Source organism: Vulpes lagopus, chromosome 14 (genome assembly GCF_018345385.1).
Source record: "Vulpes lagopus strain Blue_001 chromosome 14, ASM1834538v1, whole genome shotgun sequence".
In the NCBI taxonomy this organism is placed as follows: Eukaryota; Metazoa; Chordata; class Mammalia; order Carnivora; family Canidae; genus Vulpes; species Vulpes lagopus.
This window is the reverse complement of record NC_054837.1, coordinates 31673018-31698998: the sequence shown is the minus strand read 5'-3', so window position 1 is coordinate 31698998 and position 25981 is coordinate 31673018. Positions and strand designations below refer to the sequence as shown.

The window sequence follows — 25981 nt, the reverse complement described above, 5'->3', positions numbered from 1 at the left end:
CCCTGGGGGCTGCCTGCCGGCTGAGCATAGACTCACCCCCATCCCAACAACCTTCTGCTTATCTTTGCCCCTCCCTTTTGCTTTCTTTCTGCCCGTAACCCAGCTCCAAGAAGACAACGTCCCCTTCCTAAGGCTGGCATCCTAGACGGGGCAGGGGGCACATAGGGAGCTGGCAGGCATGCACATGTACCAGCATTCCCTGGGAGTCAGTGGGCGTGTGGGGCCAGGTGCCCCCTGCCAGTCAGGTCCTTGACCCAGCAGACAGTCTTGAGCCCCCGCTCTGTGCCAGGCATGTTCTCATGCTAGGATACAGACACAACCCTGTCCCTGTGGAAGATGACAGCAAAGAGAACATAACTAGTACAGATGGCATGTGGGAACTGGGCTACAAAGGGACAGAGCAGGATGGTGGAGATGAGGCATCTGGTGGAGTAGGATTGGTCAAAGGAGTCTGAGCAGATGGGAAGGAGGGAAGGTTGTAAGCAGAAATGTGGAGGAAGGTTCTAGGTAGGATGAGCAGCATGTACAGAAGCAGTCTGGGTGGGAGCACTCAGTGATGATGAGGAAAGCCAGGGTTGGGATCCCTGGGTGGCGCAGTGGTTTGGCGCTTGCCTTTGGCCCGGGGCGCGATCCTGGAGACCCGGGATCGAATCCCACATCGGGCTCCCGGTGCATGGAGCCTGCTTTTCCCTCTGCCTGTGTCTCTGCCTCTCTCTCTCTCTCTCTCTCTCTCTCTCTCTCTCTCTCTCTCTCTGACTATCATAAGTAAATAAAAAAAAAAAAAAAAGAAAGAAAGAAAGCCAGGGTGGGATCAGATTCAAGTGTGAGAGGAGATGGGGTTGGAGGGGTGATAGAGTCTAGATCCTTCTCCTTGGCCAATACCCACAGCATGACAGAGGGAGACCCTTCACTGTCCTAGGTAAGGCTGGCCTGGCAGTGGTACCCACCCCATACCACAGCTTCTGGGCACAGTGATGCGCTACAACCTGCATCCCCACCTATAGGCTGCAGCCCAGGACAGAGAGTCTTCTGAAAGCCCTTGTGGCTGAGCAAGCCAACTGCCGAGAGGCCTTACTGGCTGCTTGGACAAAGAATCCCAAATGTGAGTTTGACCAGGGCAGATGACCTGTGGCCAAGGGGCTGCACGTGGACAAGATGGGACCCACCTGGGCAACCCAGGGTAGGTGGGAGGATCTGCCCTGCAGCAGGCAGCAGGGTACAGAGCCACTCTGACTGCCCACCCTCCTGCCCCCCCTCCTGCCCCCTGCAGACCTGCTTGCTGAGTATTGCCAGTGGCTCCCAGAGGCCATGCACGCCAACGTTGAGAAAGCCTGGCCCCCAACCTCTGACCACTGACCTGAGGCCTGGCTGCGAGGCCAGGGACTGGTCTGGGGACCAAGGGGGCTGGTGGTGGCCAGTTTCCAGCATGGTCACCCTGGTGTGTGGACTGCTCCTGGGAGGCAGGTCAAGCCTCTGGAAACCCTCATTCATCTTGGATACAAGACGTCTGGACATTTTATAACTATTATTCGGTGGAGAATGGTTTTATCTCACATGCCACTCTGGGGACTACATTAGTTCCTGAGAGCAGCAGGGCTGGGGGGCACAGCCGTGATGAGCAGGAGGGTGACCTCATTCCTTCCTATGTGTCCGCTTCCCAGCAAGGGTTGGTGCTCCCTTTCCAAGCATGTCGCTGTAATAAATCTGAGCTGTGAGAACAACTGTGTGCGAGTCTAGCAGATCTCTGATTGTGGGGGTGGTCTTGGGGACATCGCCCACATGCACTAGTCTGGGTGGGTGCTCACCCAGGTGTTCCAGCATGTGTGTAGCGGTTGATTCCCTCTCCTTAACCCAGGCATTTGTCCTACATCAATTTGTGCTAATATTATAGTGTAAACACATAAATTCCGTAACATGAATGCATAAATAAAACAACAGATATACATGTTGAATATTCCAAAATTACTCACTTTCTCCACAACCTGGGCACTGACCCCAGTGGACCCCCAAACCAGAAAGTTTCCCCGTACTTTCCCCACATTCAAGCCATCTGCAAGGTCTGTGGGTCCTACCCTCAGAATTTGTCCAGAGCCTCCTCATGCTCCCCAGCTCCACTGCCGCACGCACCCCAGATCTCAGATACCCACCCTCTGCCCAGCAAACCTCCAGCAGCTTCTGTTTGGCTATGGTGGTGATACCTGGATAGTCTCCCAGCGTCCACCTGCTGGCCTATGGTGTATTCTTCACATGGCAGCCAGAGGGAGCCTTTCAGCACCTAAGTCTGATCCTGTCCTTCCACATCAAGCCTTCTGGAATCTTTGATGATAAAATTCAAGCCCCTCGGACCCTCATTCACCAAATTCCATGCACAGGGCTTGGTTTCTGTCCCTTCAACGCAGCGCCCCACCCCCAAGACTCAGGCCTTAGCACCTGCCACAGTCGCTGCTTCTGCAGATAGGTCTCCCTGGTAGCTTGTTCACAGCAGTGCCCACACCCTCCCCCTTCATTCTCCATCCCATCAGTGTTACTGCATTGGCAAAACTTACCCTAATCGCTGAACACTAGTCTCTAAAACTCAAACTTCGCTTATCCAGGAATACTGGAATACTTAATTAGCACTGTACCTGGGCACACAGTAGGTGTTCAATGCATGCAAGAGTCACTGAATACATGACCAGTTACAAAATCCTCCTTAGAAATCACTGCCTTAATCCAGTTAAATGGGCAGAGGACCTGAATAGACACTTTTCCAAAAGACACCCAGGTGGCCAACAGACACATGAAAAGATGCCTGACCTCACTCCTCATTGAGGAAACAAACCAAAACCACACTGAGATGTCACCTCACACTTGTCAGCATGGCTAAAATTAACACAAGAAACAACAGGTATGAGGGGTGCCTGGGGGGCTCAGTTGGTTAAGCATTTGCCTTCGGCTCAGATCATGATCCACATCAGGCTCCCTGCTTGGCGGGGTTCTCCCTGCTTGTACTCTCTCTGTCTCCATCAGATATGGGGGAAAAAAAAAACAATGGGTGTTGGCAAGGATGCCAAGAAAAGGGACTTCTCATACACTACTGGTGGGAATCTGATGCAAACTGATGCAGTCACTCTGGAAAACCATATGGAGTTTCCTCAAAGAGTTAAAAATAGAACTACCCCTACATCCAGCAATTGCACTAGGATACAGGCACCCCAGTGTTTATAGCAGCATTATCAATAGGCAAACTAGGGAGAGGGCCCAGATGTCTACAGACTGAAGAATGGATGTGGGGTAAGAATGGATGTGGGGTGTGTGTGTGTGTGTGTGTGTGTGTGTGTGTATCTATAGATCTAGATATATAATGGAATACTACTCAACCATCAAAGAGAATGAAATCTTGCCATTTGCAATGATGTGGGTGGAGCTAAAGACTCTATTGTGCTAAATGAAATAAGTCAGAGAAAGACAAATACCATATGACCTCCCTCATGTAGAATATAAGAAAGAAAACAGGATCATATATGAAGGAAAGGGAGAGAGAAAGGGAATGAAATCCTAAGAGACTCTTAAGGATAGAGAAGAAACTGAGGGTTGATGGAGGTGGGGGATGGGCTAGATGGGGGGTGGGCATGAGCACCGGCCGTTGCATGTAAGTGATGCATCACTAAATTCTACTCCTGAAACCAATATTGCACTGCATGTTAAAAAATCACTTCCTGATGGCTCAAATAATGTGGATTCCTGGACCCACCTCTGACTGCTCCATGGAAATCTCCAAGGGAGAGAGGATTTCCACATCTGGGACCAGGTCAGGGAGCTTTCCTAGCGCTGCCCTGTCCATGGAAGCGTATTTCTCAGACCCACTAATCGGGGGCACCTGGGACCCGTTGCCTGCGCTACCCTCCTTCAATGAGACTAATTTGAAGCAAAAAAATAAATAAGCGGGAAAAAGAAAAGTGGAGATGCCGGGGATTGAACCCGGGGCCTCATACATGCAAAGCATGCGCTCTACCACTGAGCTACATCCCCTAGCTGTAGGCTGTGCTTTCTAGAAATCAGGATATCCGAATCCACATCTCCATCCTTTTTGCACATTTTTTTCCTTGTTCAGCGTCTCACCGATTCTGGGAGACGTCCCGGAAGGCCTCTTCTGAGGGGGCAGCACACTGGCCGGCGATGCCAAAGCTTTTCCTTTAGAAATCTGGGCAGAATCGGACAGGCATCCTATCTATGTGAATTAACCCGGAGGAAGGGCAGGAGGGCTCATCCTCGTTAGTATAGTGGTGAGTATCCCCGCCTGTCACGCGGGAGACCGGGGTTCGATTCCCCGACGGGGAGGCTGGGACATTCGTTTTAACAGTAAAACAGGTTTTCCTGGCAGGCTGGGTGCTCGGGCTCGGTGTGTTCCCTCTTATGCATAAAACACGTGTATGTTGTGAGTATGTTATTAACCTCATTCTGAGGCATCACATCATAGCTAACAGTTAAGAGGCTCTTGCCATGCACGGGCTGTACGGGTGAGCGCAACACACGTGTGCACTCCTGTGATGCACACCCTGTGGTCGCTTTAGGCTGGTGTGAAGTGCAAGCAGAGAGCAGCTCCCCAACTTGGCCTAGGTCGCATCAATCACGGTCCACTCCGGACACTGGCTATTGGCATAGGTGGGAAGACTCTTGCCTTCCATTCTGTTCCTGTTTGCACTGTTTGAATTTGATTTTTCTCCTTCCTTCCCTACCTCCCTCCCTTTCCTTCCTTCCTTTTACTTTTTTCCTTCCTTTCTTCTTCATTTGATTTTTACCAAAATGATACACTTAAGTGGTTTCTAAAGAATGGATTTTGAGGAACTACGGAGGTAGTGGTTGCACAGTATTGTGAATATACTGAATGCCACCAAATTGTTTACTTTGAAACGGTTAATTTTATGTTATGTGAATTTCACCTCAATTTTTTTTATTTTATTTTTATTTTTTTTATATCACCTCAATTTTTTAAAAGATTACTTTAAAAAAAAAAAACAAGACTTGTTTGGGGAGGAGAGGAATGGAACAGGTGGATGGGGGTGTAAAAGGCTTCAACCCATTCGGAAAAATGCATGGAAAGCTGCGTATTCCATCTCACCTGATAAGCCAATGCATGAAATTTTGCCTTTGAAGAGACAATGCAAAAAAAAAAAAAAAATGAAGAGACAATGCAAAAGGAAAGCCTACATGCAAACAACCTTGGTTTATTTTGCTTCATAGCATTGTTACTATATCAAATATCTGGTTACCGTATTTGTGACCGGGCCAGAGGGTCACTAGGTGCTTAGCAGACACTCATTAAATGGCTTCACATCATAAACGACCTCCCCACTCCACGTCCTCTCCCAGACACCAGTACCCTTCCTTTTCCCAAAAGGAAGGGAAGCAGACAACCCCAAACCTAGAGGCCAACATGTTGATCTCTTGAAGAGATGCCTTGAAGCTCAGCAGGTGCCACAGGTATGGTGGCCACGCCTGGATTCTGGATCTGAGTCACCCACTAACCCAAGGAGAGTCACAATCCCGCCAGTGTGTCCTCCACCCAGCTTGGCTGGTCGGCATCCCTGTCCCTGTCACACCCTTCCTTACTAGGCTGCTTGGGGAGTTGCACGTAAAGGGTTACTTTGTTCCTATCACAAAAAAAGGAGGTTGAGAAAGTGGAGTTCTGAGCCAGGTAGTCTTCGTTCATCCATTCATCTGTTCATCAATTCATCGGACATTTATTAAGCCCCTACAAGGTGCCAGGCACTGTTCTGGACCTCGAAGGATGCAGAATGGACCCTCAGGGGCTCTGTCATTTTAGCTGGGGGCAGAGAGAACGGACAAGGGCAAACATACCTAAGCTCAGAGTGAGCAGTAAGGGGCTGGGTGGGGAGGGGGGCGTGATTGCGGAGGGTGGTTGGGAAGCGGTGACCTTGAAGGACAGGAAAGGTCGGTGCGGAGTCCCCGCTGGCCCCGCGCAGCGCCGCGCATCCCCGGGCTGACACCGGGCGGGCAGGACGACCAGGAGGAGCGCGGCGCGGCGCAGCCCTAGCGGCGGCCGAAATAGCTCAGTTGGGAGAGCGTTAGACTGAAGATCTAAAGGTCCCTGGTTCGATCCCGGGTTTCGGCAGCCTTCCCCCCGCTTTTTTTCCCCCCCTACATGAAAGGGAGGAGTTAAAAACTTTTTCTTCTTAAATAAAAAAATAAAACCTACATGAATGGGCGAAATGAATTCTTCCCAAACAGTAAACGGGTTTCTGTTTGCTTTTATTTTTTTTTCTTCTTTTTTTTTTCCTTTTTTATTTTTTTATTTTTTTATTTTTTTTCTTTCTTTTTTTCTTTTTTTGTTTTCTGTTTGCTTTTAAAAGTTCCGAGCAGGATGCCCGGCAGCCGGAGCGGGAGGAATCTTCTTGACCATCGGGACCTCCAGCCAGGCTGTGTGCTGCCCCGAGTCCTTCTCCTACTTCGGACGAGGCATGTGTGTCGATGTCTGCTCCTTAATGTGGGCTTCCTGCTAATTCATCTCTGCTCCCGGATCCCTCCTTACTAAATCAAGGCGGGCACGGGGGACAGCCTCTCTACGGGGGAGTTAAATCGACTGGGACTTCTGTTCTTCGGTTTTGAAGGGAAAAGAATAAAATATTCAGCCTCGTGTTGTGTGTTGAGACGCAGCGGAACTTGAATGTGCCTTAAAAAGAGCACCTGAAGAGGTGCCACCAGGGCCAGTCCTCGTTAGTATAGTGGTGAGTATCCCCGCCTGTCACGCGGGAGACCGGGGTTCGATTCCCCGACGGGGAGGCTACCTGGTTCTTTTGCTTTTACTTATCATTCTGATCACGTTTCCCGCCCCCAATTTCTCTTCCACTTTTGCAGAAACTCCTTACTCTGGGAGAACCAACCCCACCGGCTGGCGGGCTTCTGTCCCGCAGTCGTGCATCGCGAGGGCCTGGCTGCAGTCACTGACCATCCAGCTCCCTAGTGTCACCTGGTTACAGGACAGAAGACCCAAGTCCTCGCACTGCAGCCATATTTCCCATCTCCTGCAAGCCCACCGCGCTGCTGTGGGTGCTGTGGGTGCTGAGCCGGCACCATGGTGTCCCCTCCACCCCCACCCCAACAAGACTGCCAGCTCGCAAGGCCAGGAAATGCTCCTGCTGCTGCAAATAATTCCATCCTCTCATATCTTGCTCCAGCTCAGGCTGGCCCTTAAAAAAAGTTTATGGATTTGAGAAGGGAGGTAGGAGAATGCTACACAGAGAGGTCTTCTCATCTTAACTCCCTGGCAGACTCCTTCCTGAGTAGCTATCAGCCTTCCCAGGCTCCTACTCTTTCATTTTTGTCTTTTTTTTTTTTTCCACATTCATTCTGAAAATATTTACTCAGTACCTATTAGGTGCCAGGTACTATTCTAGGTATGGGGCTGTAGCAGGAACCCAAATGGTCCCTGTCCCTGCCCTATTGAGCTTTATGACACAGACCATAAAGAAATGCTAAACAAAAAAAAACCAAACAGGCTTCCAGAGTAATAAATATTGTGAAAACAAAACAAAACCCATGGGTGGGCCCCATCAGTGAGGTGGCCAGGAAAGTCCTACTTAAGATCTGGACAATGAGAAGGAGCCACTCAAGAGACTATCTGTGGAGCACCCCTGCAGCCAGAGGGAAGGGCAAGTGCAAAGGCCCTGAGGTGCAAAGGAGGGAGCATGCCTGCAGAACAGCAAGGAGGCAGGTGTGCCCACAGGAGGGGGAGAGAAAGAAGGGATGAGGTCAGAGAAATGGATCAGAAGGCCTTAAAGGCTAGACTAAGAAGTTTTTTGGGGTTTTTTTTTTTTTTTTTTAGACTAAGAAGTTTGGATTGGACTTTAGGGTTTATGCAGGGAAGAAACATAATTGGGTTTGTTTTGAGCGGAGTAATCTGGCAAGGGAGAAAACAGGGAAATATTCTGAGCCAAACACAATCCCTCAGCTCATACCCAAACTGCGTCCAAAATGCCATCCATGATGCCATCACTCTGTGCTGGGCCAAGGTCTCTCCCCGCTAGAGTTCTCATAAGAACAGTGGCATTCACCATCCTGAGAAACCACGCTCTGGCCAGACCTTGTACTGGGTGCTGTTCTAAACAATCCGTGCACAGCTGTTCAGTGGCTGCACCCACCCCACCCTAGGGGGAATAGGTGCAACTAACATCTCCATTTTATGGACGAGGCCCAGAGAGATGAGGATATGAAATCACAGCTGTGGGTCTGGTGTTTGGGGCTCCAGCTCAGTTAGGCCTTCACCTGTGGAGGGTTTCAGGCATCAGGGGGCTATAAGGGAGCTGACTGGGGATCAAGGTTGAAGGACAATTTACGGTGTGTTCTCCCCATCAGAGTAGGCGACTGCTGCCAGGAAATCTCCAGCACTGGTGGTGGAAAGAGGTGAAGTCCCAGTTTCTGCCCTCTTTGTGCCTTCAGCAGTTCTTTCACCCCTGAGTGGCTCCCTGAGGACTTGGAAGACACGACACATCCTTTCCCCTTGGAGCGCTTCATAAGCACTCTGCACAGTTGTGGTAAGTGACAGTTGGAAATGGTTCTTTACACAGGACTCTGCAAAGTGATTCCTTGCTCAAAGCCATGATGCTGGGCCTGGATCTATTTCCTTTTATTTTGCTTATTTTCACATTCAGAAGAGTTCTTTGGGAGGGAGGAAGATCTGCAAACCTCAAAGTTACTGAAAGTTGGAACCATTTTTTTTATTAAGTTTTATATTCCAGTATAGTTAACATACAGTGTTACATATTAGTGTCAGGTGTACAATATAGTGATTCAACACTTCCATATGTCACCCGGTGCTCATCATGACAGGTGCACTCCTCAGCCCCCTCACCTATTTCCCCCTGGAATGGTTTTAAAGGACAGGGAACCAGACATTTCCAGGTGAAGGTGCAATCAGGACAACATCTTTATTTATTGGAAAGAAACTCATTTTCCTTCTCTTCTGTGATGAGAAACCTTTAAATATAGGTCAATTTCCCTTTGTTTCTTAGTTCTGATCTCAGCAAGAATTTCAGCTGCAAGGCTAGATAGAACGGGGCTATTTGGGAAGATTTATTTTGGTTTGCTTATGGTAAACTCCAACACACATTTAATTATACAAAATTTTAATTTAGAAAAACAAGAAAAAAAATCTTAAGAATAAAGTGTAGCAGAGAATTTTAGGAAGCAAAGCAAAAAGGGAGGGGGATGTAGCTCAGTGGTAGAGCGCATGCTTTGCATGTATGAGGCCCCGGGTTCGATCCCCGGCATCTCCATTGTGTTTTTCTTCTAATTTTTATTTTCTGTTCATGTTCTTCATCATTTAAGCGCTGTATACGTGGTTAGTACTCCAGTCACTACTTGGAGGTGGGATTTTTTGCAATAAGCATGACCCTCCCCTTTTGAAATCCCTAACACTCCAGATGTACTTTTGTTTGAAAAGGCTAAAGGGAGCTGTTAGCAGAACAATCAGTGTAAAGGCAAACATCACCTGATGACTAAAACCACAGCAGTAGTGAGAAGGCTCAACTGGGGAGCTCATGGTCCATTTCCTGGCACTGCAACTGCAATAAAAAGACTAGTAATTGATTCCTTGCCATCAGAGGGCAAGTGGAAGGTCTGACTGTGCTGTCAATAATCAACCAGTGACGGAGTGACCCAAAAGGAAACCAGCATCCCCAGCAGGCAGGGTTTGGCTTCCTGCTTCATCAGCAACAGGTCACAAACAAACGAACGAATCAACAACCGAAGGAATGGTTTTGATGCACATATTGTTCATGTTTATAGTTATGCATGATTTGTATTTTATCATTAAAGATCAAAGATGTATTTTATTGAAAGCAAGGATCCTATGCATTGCCTGCAGTAATAATGAATTCCTCACCCATCAAATCCCGTCTCTCATGTGTGTGACTTGACCTCATATTTTATTTTATTTTATTTTATTTTTTGACCTCATATTTTAAATCATGAACACATCTCATCTTAGATCCGGGGGGATGTGACTGTCTACAAAGCGTTTACTTTTGAGATGAAACTGAAATCTGTAAGATGACTCACCGGCGGGGTGGAGTGGCCTTTAGGTAACAGTGCCAGTTGGTAATGAGCTGCTGGGAAGGTTATTTCTCTCCAAATGTCAACAGGGTTTAAGGGAACAAGATGCTGAGGTAATTTCTAAAGTAATCAGGCCTAACACAAAACTAATCTTTTTAAATCTTTTTTAAAAAAAATGTTTATTCATGTGAAACACAGAAAAGGAGAGGCAGAGACACAGGCAGAGGGAGACTCAATCCCAGGACCCCAGGATCACAACCCAAGCCAAAGGCAGATGCCCAGCCACTGAGCCACCCAGGCATCCCTTAAAAAGAAATTTTTTATTTACAAAAGAGAGAGGATCACAAGCAGACTCCATGCTGATTATAGAGCCCGCTGTGGGGCTTGCTCCCACTACCCTGAGATCAGGCCCTGAGCTGAAATCCAGTTGCAAGTCCAACGGCTGAGCCATCCATGTGCCCTAGGGAGCTTTTAAACCCCTGGGGTCAGGGGTTCAGGTGTGCAAGATGAAAGAATTCTGGAGATGGATGGTGGTGATGGTTGCACAAGAGTATGCATGTTGAAGAGTACAGAATATGCCAGCCCCAAATATGCCACTTTGATATTATTTTGAGCTGAAAGCACTTGAAAAGTAACAGATCAGGGGAGAGGCTGTCTGTGAACCACTCTTAGGTCCTAAATGCAGATGCCCTCCCCAGAGCTTCACCAACCAGGGAAGAAGACTGGCTCCCGTGACAGGACAGACTAGAAGTAAGACACTCAACTGTCACAAACTATACTACCATCTATTGTATTCCTAAAAACCCCTGAGAGGCCTATATTCCCCTCCTCTTCCCCTATTAAGATGATTATTTAAGCCTAAATTCTAAAACCACCTCTGCGTTATTCATTTTTCCCAGGGTATCTCCAAGGTATACATGAAACATGCATGTTAATAAACTTCTAGGGGATTTTCTCTCTTGTTAATCTTTCATTTTTGAGGCCTCAGCTAAGAACTCAGAGGGTAAAGGGAAAATTATTTTTCCTCCCCTATGGCATACCTAACACAATGGAACTGTATGCTTAAAAATGGTTGAGATGAAAAAAAAAATGGTTGAGATGGTTAATTTTATGTGTGTATTTTGCCACAACTTAAAAAGGAATTAAAAACAAAGCAAATTCCCTGTGGGTTAACTTTTCAATCTTCCTCAAGTAGAGTAGAAGCAAGTTTGGAGACTGGAAGTGAAGTCTGATTTCCTGACTCCTGGGGGATTAAATTGGTTATTTTTAAACTGGAGCAGTCTGTGCTCTGCCGCACAATGCAAATGCACACACATAAACAGGAAAAAGAGGACTCCCTTGGGCTTTTTTCCCCCCTTAAACTGCAGACACGTTTGATTAGCTTTGATGGTTATATAACCAATGACAAAGCAAGGCAAATGTTTCTCAATCAGCTCTTGATTTCACCCTTTTGCTTGTGGGGAAATGTTTGCTGATCCTTGTGCTCTTGGACTTTCTCATGATGTGGAGTTGAGGCCCATACATGGTTGTGACCTTCAGGGGAACCAAATCCTTTGGGACGGAAGCAAGGCAGGCAAACAAACAGGCAGCAGTCCTCCCCCCTACCTCCTACCCCCCCAGCAGCCCAACACCCAGGCCCTTTGTGAGCTCAGCCCATCACGTGCTCATGCTTCCCCACCAATCCTGCCGTGTTGCTGGGCCTCTGTCACTCTTCCGTTGGTGCCAGCTCTGAAGCAATCTCTTCTGGGCCGCTTGCAAAGGACGGATCTGTGGGTGGAAGGAGTTGAAAATGGATCTAGTGACTCACCCTGCATCTCGCACATTGTCGCACATTGCATTCTAGGTCAGGGGATTTTAGGTTTCAGGGACGTGATTTGATAGCCAATTCCTAGGTCCAAGTGGGACATTTAGGTTTTGGGAGGCCTTCTCAGTAAATAGTAAAGCAGTTGTCATGAGGACAATGCAATTCCTTTGTAGGGCAGGGTTTCTCAACCTCCTTGGCATTACTGATGTTTGGGACTGGGTGACTGTGTCTTAGGGGATGTGCTGCAGCAGTCTTGACTCTGTTTCCAGATGCCAGCAGCACCTCCTCCCCCCAACTACCACCACGCCACCAAAAATGCTCTCTGGATATGGCCACACGTACACAGAGGGGCCAAGTCATTCCTTGTTGAGAATGACGGCTCTAGAGAAACACTGGCTGCTTGTCTCATTTTATCTTTCCCTTCGTGTCACCTCAGTGTCCTTGGACAAATGCTTACTTCTCTTTGCCTTAATACACTCCACTGTTGTGCTTATGCAAGGGTGTTTCGGGGCACCTTTTTTTTTTTCTGCCAGAGAGGATAGACACCAATGTTCTCAGGTCATAAAAATGTTCTTTCCTTGGAGATGACCCTGGACCCACTTCCCACCCTCTGAGCCTCTCTTCTTCCTCCTCCCTCCTCTCCTTCCCCCACTTCTGAAACCAGGCCTGTTTTCCTCTGTACCTTTTGGATTCTGGAAAAAGCTATGTCTCAAAGCTCGTGACTCAGCCTTTAAACAACATGAATCATGAGGCTGGCAGCAAAAGTCACAACCCAGAGAAGCAGGGTGTGGTGTGAAGCTAAGCCTCCGTCACCTTAGAAAGAACCTTGGCCTTTTGGGTCTCTGAAACGTCTGCCTGAAATTTGGAGAGAAATACCCCTATAAAGAGCTTCCACATTTTGTTCCTTTAAAACCTCTTTCCAGAAATAACCTTCACAAAAATCTGGATTGGAAGTTCCTGGGGTTTCCTACTAACCTGAAAAATGATATTTTGCTTTTCTTATTCGTTTTAATTCCTCAACAATAAATTCATTCTCTTCAGAAAATGTTAAAAATCACACAGATTAAAGTCTATTTCGAACCTTCCTCAGACCTTTCTCATAAATACGTACCTACATGGGTTACCAAAGAAAACACATAACGGTTTTTTTTTTGTTTGTTTTGTTTTTGTTTTTTCACATAGCAGTTTTGATTCACATTGTGAGAATTTAAATAATACAACATTCATAATTTAAAACAGGGATGAGTCTTTTTTTTTAACGGCAGAACATTGTTTAGGCAACTTTTCCTATTCGTTTTTTTTTTTTCTCGAAAGCTTTGAGGGTGAAATGAAAAGATCTTTTCCCCCCTCCACACTGAAACAGAGAATAGTTCCAGAAGAGACAGTGGCTGGGGGATTGAGCATGTGAAGGACTTTTCTCTGTAAACTTCCAGAAACCTTTTACGTTTTCACCACATTCGGGTATTTTATTTTTCAGTGTTTCCCCTTTTATTCAAATGGAATTTTGCCATAGCATTCAGTGTAATTAAATCATTTATTAAAGATCTTAATTCATGAGACATCAGAGGCAGAGACACAGGCAGAGGGAGAAGCAGGCTCCCTGCGGGGACCTCAACACAGGACTGGATCCCAGGACCCCGGGGTCACGCCCCGAGCCAAGCACTCAACCACGGAGTCACCCAGGTGCCCCAAATTTTGTATTTGGGATATTAAATTGTGTCCCCCCCACCCCATGTGCAGGCCTGGGATTGGACTTGTGTTTCTGAAACCCCAGGCCTAAGGAAGTTGTACGTCTGAGCTCCACGGGGTGTCCACCAGATGCCTCGGTGTGTATCAAGCACAAGGCGGCCTAGATGGTACAGGAAGGCCAAAGAACATTCTAGAAAGTTCGGTGGACTTCCAGACGCCTCTCGAACAGGCGCGGGCGAAGCGTGCGGGGCTTCTGCCCCCCCTTCTAGCCTTGCGCTGTCCCGCACCCCCCTTGCTCCCCCCTGCCCCAGCCCAGGCCTGGCCCACCGCCCGCCCAGCGCCGCGATCTGTCGAGTCATCCGTCCTGTCCGCGCGCCCGCGGGGGGGATGGGCGGGCCGCCAGCGCGGGGGCGGGGAGGGCCGCAGGCCCCGGCGCCAGGACCCCGGAGGTCGCGGAGGGGCGGGGGCCCACGACGCCCAACCCCTCTCCGCCCAGCGCGGGTCTCGAGAGCCGCGGGGACCGCTGCGGCCGAGGGGAAGGGGTGTCGGGGCCCCGCGGCAGGCACAGCTCGCTCCGGGCGCCCGGCGATTCCGCGCCGGGTTTTCCCGTCTCCCGCGGGCCCAGGTCTCCCCGCTCGCCCCCTCCCCCCTCGCATCCGGCGCCGGCCACGTCCGCGGACGCAGCACTCGACGAGCGCGCTGATCCCTCCGCGCGGGCGCTCGGGCCCGCGGCCCTCTCCGCGCCAGATTCAGCCCTACCGCCCAGCCTTGACAGGTCGGCATTTCAGGGGGCTCTTAGAAGGCTGGGGGCAGCGGTTTTCTCCCCGGAGGGCAGGAAGACCGAGAAAAGTAGTCCCTTCTCGGCGTTTCCGCGCAGGGATCCACCGGAGCGGCGCTGCCGATCGCTATATAAGGAGGCGCCGGGCGTGGCGCAGGCAGTTCCGTGGAGGCCGGAGGTCGGTTGCTCGTCTGCGTGCGCTTCTGTCACAGCCGCTCGGTGAGGAGCGGGCCGCTGCGCGGGCCTGGGGGGCTTGGGGCCCTGCAGGGGCGGGGGGCCGGCAGCCGGCTGCGCCGGGAGTTGCCCGCGGCGCCGGAGCGCGGTTACCCTTGGTGGGGGGGGGGGCGCGGCAAAATGGCGTCCGCTCCGGCTCCTGTGGGGGGAGAAGCCGAGATGCGAGGGGGCCGTGAGGAGCCCGGGAGAGGGGATGGCTGTGAGCGGGCGACACGCGCCGAGCCGGTGGGGCCCTGACGGGACCCTCTGCGCAGTGAGTGGGGGCGGGAAGCGCCTGTGTGCTCCGCGGCCCCGCTGGCGCCACGCTCCGTGTCCCGGTCGCGGCGAGTGGGCCCGAAGTGCCGGCGCCGCTCGGAGCAGTCCTGCGCCCGTCAGGGGGGAGGGGGCCCGCTCGTCGCGTCGGTCGTGTGATGTCATCGCTTTGTCAGCTAACAATCCGGGGTGGGGCCGCGAGCTCCTGTGTGTGGAGCCGACTTGGGTCAGTCGCGGGGCACAAGGGTTAGGCCGGGGGGAGATCGTGCGGATTGTCCGGTCCAGACATCACTGAGGGGGGAGGGGAAGATACGGAAGCCGGCGCCTTCTCTTGACCGGTACCCCTGTCTTCTCTCCTCCTGGGGCCTGGAGCTTGGTTTTGGAGCTTATTTGAGTTTCTAAAACCGGTCCTGTTTCTTCTCCTTAGGTTTTTTGACGAGGCTTATTTTAGTTCTTGATTTAGTGTAAAATGACCAGTAACTGTAAGTGTTGTATTCACATGTGAGTGTTCTGTTACACTCTGGATTGGTTTTTGTTTTTCTTGTTTTTTTGACAGACAATGCAGATCTTCGTGAAGACCTTGACGGGTAAGACCATCACCCTGGAGGTGGAGCCCAGTGACACCATCGAGAACGTCAAGGCGAAGATCCAGGACAAGGAGGGCATCCCCCCTGACCAGCAGAGGCTGATCTTTGCCGGCAAACAGCTGGAAGATGGGCGCACCCTGTCCGACTACAACATCCAGAAGGAGTCCACTCTGCACCTGGTCCTTCGCCTCAGGGGGGGCATGCAGATCTTCGTGAAGACCTTGACGGGTAAGACCATCACCCTGGAGGTGGAGCCCAGTGACACCATCGAGAACGTGAAGGCGAAGATCCAGGACAAGGAGGGCATCCCCCCTGACCAGCAGAGGCTGATCTTTGCCGGCAAACAGCTGGAAGATGGGCGCACCCTGTCCGACTACAACATCCAGAAGGAGTCCACTCTGCACCTGGTCCTTCGCCTCAGGGGGGGCATGCAGATCTTCGTGAAGACCTTGACGGGTAAGACCATCACCCTGGAGGTGGAGCCCAGTGACACCATCGAGAATGTCAAGGCGAAGATCCAGGACAAGGAGGGCATCCCCCCTGACCAGCAGAGGCTGATCTTTGCCGGCAAACAGCTGGAAGATGGGCGCACCCTGTCCGACTACAACATCCAGAAGGAGTCCACTCTGCACCTGGTCCTTCGCCTCAGGGGGGGCATGCAGATCTTCGTGAAGACCTTGACTGGTAAGACCATCACCCTGGAGGTGGAGCCCAGTGACACCATCGAGAATGTCAAGGCGAAGATCCAGGACAAGGAGGGCATCCCCCCTGACCAGCAGAGGCTGATCTTTGCCGGCAAACAGCTGGAAGATGGGCGCACCCTGTCCGACTACAACATCCAGAAGGAGTCCACTCTGCACCTGGTCCTTCGCCTCAGGGGGGGCATGCAGATCTTCGTGAAGACCTTGACTGGTAAGACCATCACCCTGGAGGTGGAGCCCAGTGACACCATCGAGAATGTCAAGGCGAAGATCCAGGACAAGGAGGGCATCCCCCCTGACCAGCAGAGGCTGATCTTTGCCGGCAAACAGCTGGAAGATGGGCGCACCCTGTCCGACTACAACATCCAGAAGGAGTCCACTCTGCACCTGGTCCTTCGCCTCAGGGGGGGCATGCAGATCTTCGTGAAGACCTTGACTGGTAAGACCATCACCCTGGAGGTGGAGCCCAGTGACACCATCGAGAACGTGAAGGCGAAGATCCAGGACAAGGAGGGCATCCCCCCTGACCAGCAGAGGCTGATCTTTGCCGGCAAACAGCTGGAAGATGGGCGCACCCTGTCCGACTACAACATCCAGAAGGAGTCCACTCTGCACCTGGTCCTTCGCCTTCAGGGGGGGCATGCAGATCTTCGTGAAGACCTTGACTGGTAAGACCATCACCCTGGAGGTGGAGCCCAGTGACACCATCGAGAACGTGAAGGCGAAGATCCAGGACAAGGAGGGCATCCCCCCTGACCAGCAGAGGCTGATCTTTGCCGGCAAACAGCTGGAAGATGGGCGCACCCTGTCCGACTACAACATCCAGAAGGAGTCCACTCTGCACCTGGTCCTTCGCCTCAGGGGGGGCATGCAGATCTTCGTGAAGACCTTGACTGGTAAGACCATCACCCTGGAGGTGGAGCCCAGTGACACCATCGAGAATGTCAAGGCGAAGATCCAGGACAAGGAGGGCATCCCCCCTGACCAGCAGAGGCTGATCTTTGCCGGCAAACAGCTGGAAGATGGGCGCACCCTGTCCGACTACAACATCCAGAAGGAGTCCACTCTGCACCTGGTCCTTCGCCTCAGGGGGGGCATGCAGATCTTCGTGAAGACCTTGACTGGTAAGACCATCACCCTGGAGGTGGAGCCCAGTGACACCATCGAGAACGTGAAGGCGAAGATCCAGGACAAGGAGGGCATCCCCCCTGACCAGCAGAGGCTGATCTTTGCCGGCAAACAGCTGGAAGATGGGCGCACCCTGTCCGACTACAACATCCAGAAGGAGTCCACTCTGCACCTGGTCCTTCGCCTCAGGGGGGGCATGCAGATCTTCGTGAAGACCTTGACGGGTAAGACCATCACCCTGGAGGTGGAGCCCAGTGACACCATTGAGAATGTCAAAGGGAAGATCCAAGAAAAAGAGGGCATCCCCCCTGACCAGCAGAGGTTGATCTTTGCCGGCAAACAGCTGGAAGATGGGCGCACCCTGTCTGACTACAACATCCAGAAGGAGTCCACTCTGCACTTGGTCCTGCGCTTGAGGGGAGGGGTCTAATTTCCCCCTTTAAGCTGTTGACAAAATTCATTGCACTTTTCTTTCAATAAAGTTGTTGCATTCCCAAATAGTGTGAGTTTTTGTGGGGAGAGGGTTCTGTTTAGTTTGGATGGGATGTGACAGGTCAAGATTTTCAGTCTATCAAATTCTGGCATCCCGGGAGGGTTAAGAAATGTTAGTAAAAAAAAAAAAAATTGGGAAGGGGAGATAGGATTGTCTGTAAATACTGAATTTTTGATTGGTTTGTGCAATAACAATGGGAATATTTCTGAGCTACCCTCAGGAAGGAAATACTAGGGAAGCCTGGGTGGCTCAGTGATTGAGTGCCTACCTTCAGCCCAGGGTATGATCCTGGAGTCTGGGATTGAGTCCCATGTTGGGTTCCCTGCATGGAGCCTGCTTCTCCCTCTGCCTGTGTTTCTGCCCCTCTCTCTCATGAATAAGTAAATAAAATCTTTAAAAAAAGGTGCTAATTAGAGGGTGGGGGTGGTGAAACCTATGGAAGAACCCACCTAATTTTTTTGATATTTATAAAATAGAAATATAAAATACATTTTATTTATAAAAATAAGTTCGTGGTTGCCCAAGCAATTGTAAAAATAATTCTTGGGTGCCCAAGAACCCACTTTAATACACTAGTCTAGGGCAGCCCAGGTGGCTCAGCGGTTTAGCGCCGCCTTCAGCCCAGGGCGTGATCCTGGAGACCCAGGATTGAGTCCCACGTCGGGCTCCTTGCATGGAGCCTGCTTCTCCCTCTGTGTCTCTGCCTTTCTGTGTTTCTCATAAATGAATAAATAAATAAAACTTAAATACAGTAGTGTATTTAAGTTCATACTGAGCTGCATAGAAAGTCGCTTTACCAGATATTTGTTTAACCAGATAATTTAAAAAGAATGGTGAGTAATTGTGTCTGGCATGCTCAAAAGTTTAGAATAATTAGTGGCTATGTAGATAATGAAACATTGAAATGGAGATTTTGAGATAACTTTTCTAGGACTACAGATAAAGGATTTGTATATAACAATTGTGAAAAAGGTGAACTGTCTTCACTTGGGAAAGTTTATACTATGCTAGCTTCTATCCCATGAGATGTTGCTGGTGAGGTAATTATCTTTGTCATAACTACAAGCAAAGGTGGAAGTCAAGGTGAGCTGGTTTATTTTTTTTATTATTTTTTATTTTAAAGACTTTTATTCATGAGAGGGAGAGGCAGAGATACAGGCAGAGGGAGAAGCAGGCTCCATGCTGGGAGCCGACGTGGGACTCGATCCCAGATCCCCAGGATCAGGCCCTGGGCTGAAGGTGGTGCTAAACCGTTGAGCCACCCGGGCTGCCCGGGGAGCTGGTTTAATGTAAGGAATTGGCACTGGGTGATAGGTGCCCCAGAAATCAGTCATTAAGGGACTTCAGACGGAACTGTTCCCCCAAAGCACCGCGGCCTTCCACCTCCCTTGTGCAATCTCAGGTATACAGGAAGTTTTCGTGTTGTCTACCAGCAGTATAAGTCTACATCCCTAGCGTTAGGAATCAGACTAGAAAATGCCATTTTAGAGCTCTAAGTGCTAGGCAAATTGTTGCAGTTTTTCCCTTTGTTAATACAAGTGCACAAAGTGTACAGTGCACTTCATTTTCATTGACTCACCCATGTAAGTTGACAAAGAGGTCGGGAAACAACCTCCAGGAACTCCAGTAGCGCTTTGTCACCATGTTAGGAGTTTTTGTAGAAGTTTGATACTCCAAACTAGTTCTAGCATCCAGGAAAAGCGTCAGTAGCATCTTGAAAACGATCACTGCAGGACAGGCAGCAAATGGTTCCTAAATCAGTGATAAGGAGTGCTTTTTAGAAGTCTTCAGGAAAAAAAAAGTCTTCAGGAATGGCGGGCTAGCTCAGGCAGTGGAGTGTGTGACTCATGGTCTAAGGTTTGTGAGTTTGAACCCCATGGGTGTAGGAGAGCTCAAACTTTCTAAGTTTTCTAAGTACGGGAGGTTGAGTGGCTAATAATTCTTGGGACTATGAAGCTAGGTCGTACTGTTAACAGCCAACTGTCCTTTAGGATGGAGATCCCAAGTAATTTGGACAGGGCGAGAGGGATCTTGGCATCAGTACAAGAGCATCAGTGCACTGGTCTAATAAAACTCTTAGCCTGGGTGGGGATGCTCTTTTGGAAACTTACCAAGGAAGCTTCTTTGAAGTAAAGTGCTGCCTGTCAGGTTTAATGAAAGGAATTGCTAATAAGTACTAGAAACTTTTTAAAGTATTTAGGAGAAAGGGAGCACATGTGCAGGAGGGAGTAGTAGGGGGAGAGAGGCAGGCTCCCTGCTGAGCAGGATCCTGGGATCATGACCTGAGCTGAAGGCAGAGGCTTAATGGATTGAGCCAGCCAGGTGCCCCAATACTAGAGAGGTTTGAAAAACCATTCTAAGCACATTAAAATCAGTGATGTAGAGTTCATGTAAGCTTACTCCCAGGAAGAAACGAGTTTGGAATACATTTGCTACTTTAATTACAACATACATATAAACTATGTATATCAAAAAGTCGAAGAGTCCACCTAAGTCCTTAATTTCTGGATGTTTTACTCCATACACCCCCCCCCCCAGGTGATAACTACTTTTAAGGTTTGTTAATTTTTTGGACTTTATATTATATAATACATTTATTTACATACATATGTATGTACACGTAACAGGACCATTCTCAATGTAGTGTTTCTCAGCTTTTTTTTTTAAGCTGAGTAATTACATCTTTTCATGTCATTACATCTAGTGCTACTTCATTTTTTTTAAAGACTTATTTTATTCATGAGATACAGAGAGTGAAATAGAGACCTAGAGGGAGAAGCAGGCTCATCGAGGGAAGCCTGATGTGGGACTCAATCTTGGGACTCTGAGACCACCTGAGCTGAAGGCAGATGCTCAACCACTGAGCCACCCAGGAGTCCCTACTTCATTCTTTTTAATAGTCTTGCTATTCCATTGTATGGATACCCTGTGATTTAACCTGTGCACCAACATTTGTTTCCAGGTTTTGGTGTTACAGTGCTGTTGCAAAGTATATCCTTATACACCTCTCTTTTGTGTACTGGTTTTTTTAAAGTATGGCATAAATATGAGATGGTACGTAATAAGATTCTCAGATAATTGAAAATAGTCCACCTTATAATTTTTTTTAAAGATTTTATTCATGAGACACAGAGACAGAGACATAGGCAGAAGGAGAAGCAGGCTCCCTGTGGGGAGCCCAATGCGCACTTGATTCCAGGACCCCAGGATCACACGCTGAGCCAAAGGCAGACCCAGGTACCCCTAGAACTTTTATAATTACTGTCCTGTGATATGTTTCTATTTTTCATTTTTGAGTAGGTAATACTTTAATGTGTTTTGGATACATAAAAAATTTAAAATCGTATATAATGCCCTCCATCCACCCAGTTCTCCAGCCCCATCCTTTGCCCCCCCATGTACTTTCAGAGTTTCTATATATGAAGCAATCACTAATTAATATCCCCTTTTACAAAAGGTAGCATACTGTTTGCAGCCTGTCCTTGTTTTTTCACTATACATTTCTTATTTTTGACAAGAGTTCTAACATATTTTCGTCTTGTATAAAGGAAAAATACCTCATATCATTTTTACAAGAATAAAACCACCACGCCAAGCTATCACAATCCCTTGGGGGAACATTTACAGCCCTTCCAACAAATACAGGAACCATAGTGATAAAGTGTTGAATAAGTAGCATTTCTGCTGTGAAGGGGTCCTGAGTTGATTTGTTTTTTAAATGTTTTTTTTTAGATTTTATTTATTCATGAGAGACACAGGGAGAGAGGCAGAGACACAGGCAGACAGAGAAGCAGGCTCCATGCAGGAAGCCCGACGTGGGACTTGATCTCAGGTCTCCAGGATCACACCCTGGGCCGAAGGCAGATGCTTAATCACTGGGTCACCTGGGCGCCCCTCTGAGTCAGTTTAAAGAACAGATAATACACTTGTTCAGTTTCACGGAGTGACTGTTAACATCTTAAAGCAGTCCGAAGTTGGTTTTGCACATACATTAATGCTGTGAGAGGATTCACTGACATAGATGAGTCTTTTTTTAAAAAAAAATATTACTGAGAGACACAGGAGAGAGGCCGAGGGAGAAGCAGGCTCCCTGCATGGAGCCTGATGTGGGACTCGATCCCGGGTCTCCAGGATCCCGCCCTGCACTGAAGGTAGACGCTCAACCGCTGAGCACCCAGGCGTCCCGACATAGATGAGTCTTGGATAAACTAGAAAAATACGGAGTTTGCATTCATGTAAAACTGTTCTTTTTAATGTTGGTATAAGTTTGGCCAGTGCCTTTCAGAGCTTGGTAAGTGCTTTTTTGAGACTTAGCCGTGTCAGTGCGTAGTGCCCATTTCTGCCGGAAGGGGGAGCCCCTAGGACGGGTTTCGATTTAGTCCTGGGCCCTCAGCGCCCCCAAGCGGTCGTGGTTGGCCAAGCAATTTATGCTTTTACCTTCTCCCTGCAGAGGCTTTTTACCGTCCCTGTTTCTCTGGGCCCAGCGCCGTTTCCTTTCTCCTTTTCCTTCCATTGCTGGAGCCGCTTCCTGTTGGAATTACTCCACAGCATCTAATAAAGCTATTATTCAACCCTCAATTACTGTATCTTACCAGATCTAACCTCTTAAAATGCTGTCTTCCCTGCTTTTGTCTGCTTATCTCCATATGTTCATTTTCCACCTTCCTCCACGCCAGCTGCTCCCTCTTTCTGAAATGCCACCACCGCCACCGCCGCAAGTCAAATCCACGCAACGTCAAGTCCTAATTCAAAGGTTGTACTGAAGCCTTCCTTGACTGTCCTGACTGGACATTATCTGAATTCCCGGAAATTTCCTAGCTCTTTCTAAATTTGTATTAAAATTCTTCATTCAGAGGCATCTGGGTGGCTCAGTGGTTGAGTGTCTGCCTCCAGGCTCAGGTCATGATCTCAGGGTCCTGGGATCAGTCCCATGTCCGGCTCCCTGCAGTGGGGAGCCTGCTTCTCCTCTCTCTGCTGCTCCCCCTGTTTGTGCTGTCTGCCTCTCTATCTCTGTCAAATAAGTAAATAAATAAAAAAATTTTTCTTTATCCAAATGAGATATACTTCTGTTCCTATATTTGATAAGAACTGCACATAGCAGTAGAGATGATCAGATTGAATGGGAGAACTTTGGGAATCCTACTTATGATCAGGTGGTTAGGAGAGGCGTTCTGGGAAGGGACTCTTTCTTTTTTTAAGATTTTATTTATTAGATTTTTTTTTATTATTATTCTTGAGAGATAGAAGGAGAGACAGAGTGCTAGAGACACAGGCAGAGGGAGAAGCAGGCTCCATGCACCGGGAGCCCGACGTGGGATTCGATCCCCGGTCCCCAGGATCGCGCCCTGGGCCAAAGGCAGGCGCCAAACCGCTGCACCACCCAGGGATCCCTTATTTACTTATTAGAGAGGGAGAGCACAACTGGGGGGGACAGGCAGAAGAAGAGGAGGAAGCAACTGCCTGTTGAGTAGGGAACCTGATGTGGGGTTCCATCTCAGGACCCTGGGATCATGACCTGAGCAGAAGGCAGAGGCTTAACCAACTGAGCCGCCCTGGGGACTCTTTTTTTTTTTTTTTTTTCTTTTAAAGATTTTATTTATTTATTCATGAGACACAGAGAGAGGCAGAGACACAGGCAGAAGGAGAAGCAGGCTCCCTGTGGGGAGCCCGATGTGGGACTCAATTCCAGACCCCGGGATCACTACCTAAGCCAAAGGCAGACACTCAACCACTGAGTCACTCAGGTGCCCCCCAAAGGTACTCTTTAAGTAGGACCTGAAGGGTGATTGGAGGCATCTTTGCGAAAGATGAGGCAGTGCAAAGTGCAGGAGCTCTGGCAGTGGCAGGGTTCCGTGTGTTTGAGGAACTGGAGATCAGTATGGCTGGAGTCCAATAAGCAAGTGAAGGGAAGGGGCTGCTGAGGGGGTGGCTTTCAATAGATGGAAAATGCTTGGTCTTGGGTGGGGGGCAGGCATCAGTGTTTTAAAAAAAACTTCTAGGGATCCCTGGGTGGCGCAGCGGTTTGGTGCCTGCCTTTGGCCCAGGGCGCGATCCTGGAGACCCGGGATCGAATCCCACATCGGGCTCCCGGTGCATGGAGCCTGCTTCTCCCTCTGCCTATGTCTCTGCCTCTCTCTCTCTCTCACTGTGTGCCTATCATAAATAAATAAAATTAAAAAAAAAAAAAAACTTCTAGTAGGGGCACCTGGTGGCTCCGTAGTTAAGCGTCTGCTTAGAATTCAGTGATTGATCAGTTAGATATAACACCCAATGTTCATCCCAATAAGTGTCCTCTTAATACCTACCATCCCCTATTTCAGCCCATCCCCCACCCACCTCCCTCCACCATTAAGTCTCTTATGGTTTGCCTCCCTCTCTTTTTTCCCTTCTCATATATTCATCTGCTTTGTTTCTTAATTTCCACATATGAATGAAATCATATGGTATTTGTCTTCCTCTGCTTGACTTTTCTTTTTCTTTTTAATAAAATAAAAAGATTTTATTTATTTATTCATGAGAGACACACACAGAGAGAGAGAGAGGCAGAGACACAGGCAGAGGGAGAAGCAGGCTCCATGCAGAGAGCCCGACGTGGGACTCGACCCTGGGTCTCCAGGATCAGGCCCTGGGCAGAAGGCGGCATCAAACCGCCAAGCCACCTGGGCTGCCCTTTTTTTCTTTTTTAAGATTTTATTTATTGGAACGCCTCAGTGGCTCAGTCAGTTGAGCAACTATCTTCAGCTCAGGTCATGATCCTAGGATCCTGGGATAGAGTCCTGCATCAGGCTCCTGGATCAGCAGGTATCCTGTTTCTGCCCCTGTAGCTCTCTCTGCTTGTTCACTCATTGTCTCTCTCTGACAAATAAATACAACCTTAAAAAAAAAAAGGATTTTTTTATTTAAGAGAGAAAGAGCGCGTAACTGGGGGAAGGAGCAGAGCGAGAAGGACAAGCAGACAGTGCAGAGCTCAATGTGGGGTTCTATCTCCCTGAAATCATGACCTGAGCTGAAACCAAAAGTCAGATCCTCAACTGACTGAGCCACCCAGGTGGCTCATCAGTCATGGGCATTTGGGCTCTTTCCATAGTTTAGCTACACGTTATCTTTATGACAAGACACTCAGAGCTAGGACTCTGGCCTGTTCTGTGTGGTCATCAGCAAGAGGGCTGAGCAGTTCCAGACATCACGTATACAGACCCAACAATGTTCGGAGGAAGAAAAACTGACACCTTATTCCTGTAACTCTTGTTAGGAAGACAAAAAACATCTTTCCTGGAAGTCCCCTGCAGCAGACTTGCCTTCATTGGTTAGAATAAGGCTATGTCCTCATTCGTTTTATTATTGTTGTAACACCTGAATCTATTTATTAATTTTTAATTGTTCTTACTACTTTTCTTCCTCTTATGGGTAGAATATAGTTTTTGATGGGGAACAATGATAGGACACATTTATCTCTCAGAGATGGTTATACTAAATAGGACATATTTACAAGCTGTCAAAAGAATCTTAAAAAGTTTTGGAAACCCAAGCTCTATGGAGTGAAGGATGAAGCCCATCAGGATGGACTATGGTGGGGGAGTGACCAGTTCTAATGTGGGCAGGAGGGATCAGGGAGGTGGACCCCAGCGTCTCTGTGAGCCAGTGCGGAAGGGTCAGCGCTTCCTCCAGGTCCATATGAGACAATAGTCTGTACTGCCTCTAGGAAGCTCTTTACTAAGTTTCTTTTTTTTTTTTTTTTTTTTTTAAGATTTTATTTATTTATTCATGAGACACACACACACACACACACACACACACACACACAGAGGGAGAAGCAGGCTCCATGCAGGGAGCCTGACATGGGACTTGATTCCAGGACTCCGGGATCACACTCTGAGCCGAAGGCAGATGCTCAACCACTGAGCCACCCTGGTGCTCCCCTTCCCTAAGTTTCTAAGGGATGCTTTCACTTTCCACAAGTCTGCGCTCATAGTCACCTGCCATACAGCCAGTCTACTGCTCTGGGGCATTCTGCCCATGACTTCCTGCCATCTTCTATGTGGCTTCTCTGGCCTTTGATGACTTTCTCTGGCCTGCCTCAGGACCCAGCTGTTCTTTCTTTCCTTATTACAGCTCACTGGTGGTCGCTTCCCCCCACCCTCTTTCTTTTTTAAGTCAGATGAAGAGGTAGTAAAAAGAAATCACAGAGTAGACAAGTCACAGTTGTATGCTGCAGATAATAATGCTCCCAGGTGATTTTCTTCCCCTGGGGCACTCTGAGAG

The 25981-nt window shown here is 48.8% G+C and overlaps 2 protein-coding genes and 5 non-coding genes across 7 annotated transcripts in view; 6 read left to right on the top strand and 1 right to left on the bottom strand.

Annotated features, from left to right (window-relative positions):
• DHX37 (DEAH-box helicase 37) overlaps positions 1-1721 on the top strand; it is a 28257-nt gene extending 26536 nt beyond the window's left edge. Inside the window, exons 26-27 of the mRNA XM_041729302.1 lie at positions 1005-1102; positions 1271-1721. Of these exons, the coding sequence (XP_041585236.1) occupies positions 1005-1102; positions 1271-1356 (184 nt within the window). The 3' untranslated portion in view covers positions 1357-1721. The remainder of the gene's footprint in view (positions 1-1004; positions 1103-1270) is intronic.
• A 2218-nt stretch (positions 1722-3939) lies between these two features.
• Positions 3940-4011, bottom strand: TRNAA-UGC. The gene has a single exon. It is a non-coding gene; the product is annotated as a tRNA-Ala (tRNA).
• A 237-nt stretch (positions 4012-4248) lies between these two features.
• On the top strand, positions 4249-4320 carry TRNAD-GUC. Its single transcript has one exon. It is a non-coding gene; the product is annotated as a tRNA-Asp (tRNA).
• Positions 4321-6042: 1722 nt separating this feature from the next.
• TRNAF-GAA lies at positions 6043-6115 on the top strand. The gene has a single exon. It is a non-coding gene; the product is annotated as a tRNA-Phe (tRNA).
• Positions 6116-6711: 596 nt separating this feature from the next.
• Positions 6712-6783, top strand: TRNAD-GUC. The gene has a single exon. It is a non-coding gene; the product is annotated as a tRNA-Asp (tRNA).
• A 2420-nt stretch (positions 6784-9203) lies between these two features.
• On the top strand, positions 9204-9275 carry TRNAA-UGC. The gene has a single exon. It is a non-coding gene; the product is annotated as a tRNA-Ala (tRNA).
• A 5148-nt stretch (positions 9276-14423) lies between these two features.
• On the top strand, positions 14424-17724 carry UBC (ubiquitin C). The gene is given in 4 exon segments (XM_041728740.1): positions 14424-14543; positions 15367-16728; positions 16730-17617; positions 17619-17724. Coding segments are annotated over 3 exon segments (2271 nt in total). The 5' UTR covers positions 14424-14543; positions 15367-15369; the 3' UTR covers positions 17643-17724.
• The last annotated feature ends 8257 nt before the right edge of the window (positions 17725-25981 follow it).